This window comes from Puntigrus tetrazona, chromosome 4 (assembly GCF_018831695.1).
Source record: "Puntigrus tetrazona isolate hp1 chromosome 4, ASM1883169v1, whole genome shotgun sequence".
In the NCBI taxonomy this organism is placed as follows: domain Eukaryota; kingdom Metazoa; phylum Chordata; class Actinopteri; order Cypriniformes; family Cyprinidae; genus Puntigrus; species Puntigrus tetrazona.
The window spans coordinates 9,741,271-9,743,558 of record NC_056702.1 but is presented as its reverse complement, the minus strand read 5'-3'; the positions used below and the strand labels follow the sequence as shown (position 1 = coordinate 9,743,558).

Here is a 2,288-nt window from a genome sequence, read left to right as displayed (position 1 = left end):
TTCCAAAGTGTCTCCGGGGCGTAGGCGAAAAGTTAAAACAGCAGCATCGTTTAAAACCATGACGTTAAAGGACGCAATGTGCACAAACGTGTGATCTTTTTATACAGATGTGTGTATGCATATATATTTCTTTATATTTATGTCTTTATATATAAAACAGCTTTATTTATAGTGATTTACAGTTGAACCTACACATCCCCTGTAGAAGAAATACACAGTACTTAAGCCGAAGGAGCCGCGTGGCGTGAAAGACAGAAAGAGCGAGAGCACATCGGCGGACGCCCGGGTCGAGGCCTCGGCTCGTTCGGCCCCAGGCTCCTGGCCCTGTCCTCCGTGGCCTTCTGTTGTTCTCTTGGCAGTGTGTGTCGTCGCAATAGTTTGTTCAGGCCAACTTTAAGGTACGACTCTGAAAGAAGCAGGACAGAAGAGAAGATGAGATGTTGTTGTAGTCCATGTGTGTATGATTCAGGTAAGGCTTGTAGGGTAAGGTAAAGTTGTTTAGTAGAAGGTAAGCTGAGACAGTACACTTGTAGATTGTTAGAAGAGCAAGACAGTCTATCGGAAGGCATACCAAAATGTGCTTTTTGAAGTGAGGTGGGAAACTGTCCAGTCATTGCTTGGAGCAAGAATGTTGTGTGACGCAATGGCCATTCATTAGAGAAGGGCTGTCAGGCTAGCTGTTGGGTGGGAATGAAGGGTTTTGTTGGGCCAGCATTGTTTTGGTGCACCTGTTAAGAAGAAGAGCGGCTGCATTTTCTGATAAAGGGGTTTTTGCCAATTGAGTGAGTATTGTGGTTAGCCAAAGTTGGACAGCAGTCTAGATAGGTTTCCTTTTGCTGGGATGGGATTGGTTTCACTGTTCATTGAAAGAGCAGCTCCAAGGTTTGTTTTCATGCGAGTGTGTGTAAACTGTGCAGAGCTGCAGATGTGGCTTGTGATCTGATCATTTCATTTTTTTTTCAATTTTCTTTATTGAAAGTTTGTTTTACAGAAGATGAAACGGAGGAGAGATGCAGTGAAAAGGAGCATAGTTTAGCACAGAGTGAGACTCACAGCTTATAGTATTGATGTTGTCTCAGCAAGAGTAGGTCCTCACAGTGGAGCTGTCCAGACGCTGTACCGCCGACGGTCCAACTGCACGGAAACAGAGAGATGAAGTGAGGGATTTTTTTGGGGAGTCATTTGTCTGTATATGTAGTCAGATGTTGAAAATGGAAGTACAGGTGTGTATCCTGAAATTGAAGTCGACTGAATGTGGGCGATAGTGTGTTTTTGTAAAGACATTGAAGAGAGACACCTTGAAAGTCAGAATCTGCCTTTTGTTCTCTTCTTCTCTGTCTGTGTGTGTTAGAGAGAGGGGGAAAAGAGAGATGTGTGCAAGTAGTTTTGGGTGTATTAAAGGCTTTTTTTTAATGGCAGGTGGGATGACTTGTTTCCACTGTGCAGTATTGTATAGTACTTCAATTGTGAGTTGTTGCAAATTTTTGTTAGTTAGTAAGGGCATGTAGAACAGCAGAGGGTTCTGAAAGGGTGGAGCTAAACTCCAATGGTCAGTTTTTTTCAGTTGTTGTGCTCTACTGTCCGCGAGTTGGTCATGTTATACAATTAGAAAAAACACTGCTATTTTACATTCTCTTGCACACTAATGGAAATAAGTTGATACAGACAATAGTAGTTTGTCAATATTCCTTCTTGTGAAAGAGTCATTAATTGTAAGAGTTTAGAGCTTAGTTTAAAAGTCTGTGGTTTATTTGGCAAGAATGTTCCTATTTGAAAATGTACTGTGCTGATTTGGTCGCTCCAGGCAATCACTGTGCTTCTCTCTCCACTAAGAGCAACCTCAGGCTTGGCTAGTCCTTCTGTCAGGTGCTACTGGCTCTGATGTGTGTAGTTTTGGCTAAGCACAAAGTTATATGTAACTGTACGGTAGTGTAGTGCTGCACCATGCCTATCAAGTAAGGGTACCAATGCTAGAGGCAAGCTGGATCGGGCTGTTCTGTGGAAATGAGCCATTAGAGTTGATTTGTGAAAGTATGTATGCGTTTGTTGTCTTTGAGTAGCTGTGAGCAGAGTAGTCTTCAATCTCAATGAGTACAAAGGAACGTGTGGAAGGTGGAGCCCTGCCACGTCTGTGGAGTTTGCAGCATGCTTTGTTAATTATGTCTGATGGGGTTTAGTGGAAATGAGTGTTAGTAAGTGTGTGAGTGAGGTGTAGAAATGGTTATACATAGAGAAGTAGTAGATCCAGCCACACTGGGGTTAGATGTTGAAGGGGAACATGAACGAGA

General features: G+C 42.8%; 1 protein-coding gene across 9 annotated transcripts in view; it reads right to left on the bottom strand.

The window, feature by feature from the left end:
- Nucleotides 1-6: 6 nt before the first annotated feature.
- Nucleotides 7-2,288, bottom strand: part of LOC122342860 (liprin-alpha-2-like) — a 20,446-nt gene continuing 18,164 nt past the window's right edge. For all 9 annotated transcript variants that reach the window (XM_043237000.1, XM_043237006.1, XM_043237002.1 and 6 more), the window contains 2 exons: nt 1,054-1,134; nt 7-406 (listed from right to left, as the gene is read on the bottom strand). In XM_043237000.1, the coding sequence (XP_043092935.1) occupies nt 1,076-1,134 (59 nt within the window). In that variant the 3' untranslated portion in view covers nt 7-406; nt 1,054-1,075. The remainder of the gene's footprint in view (nt 407-1,053; nt 1,135-2,288) is intronic.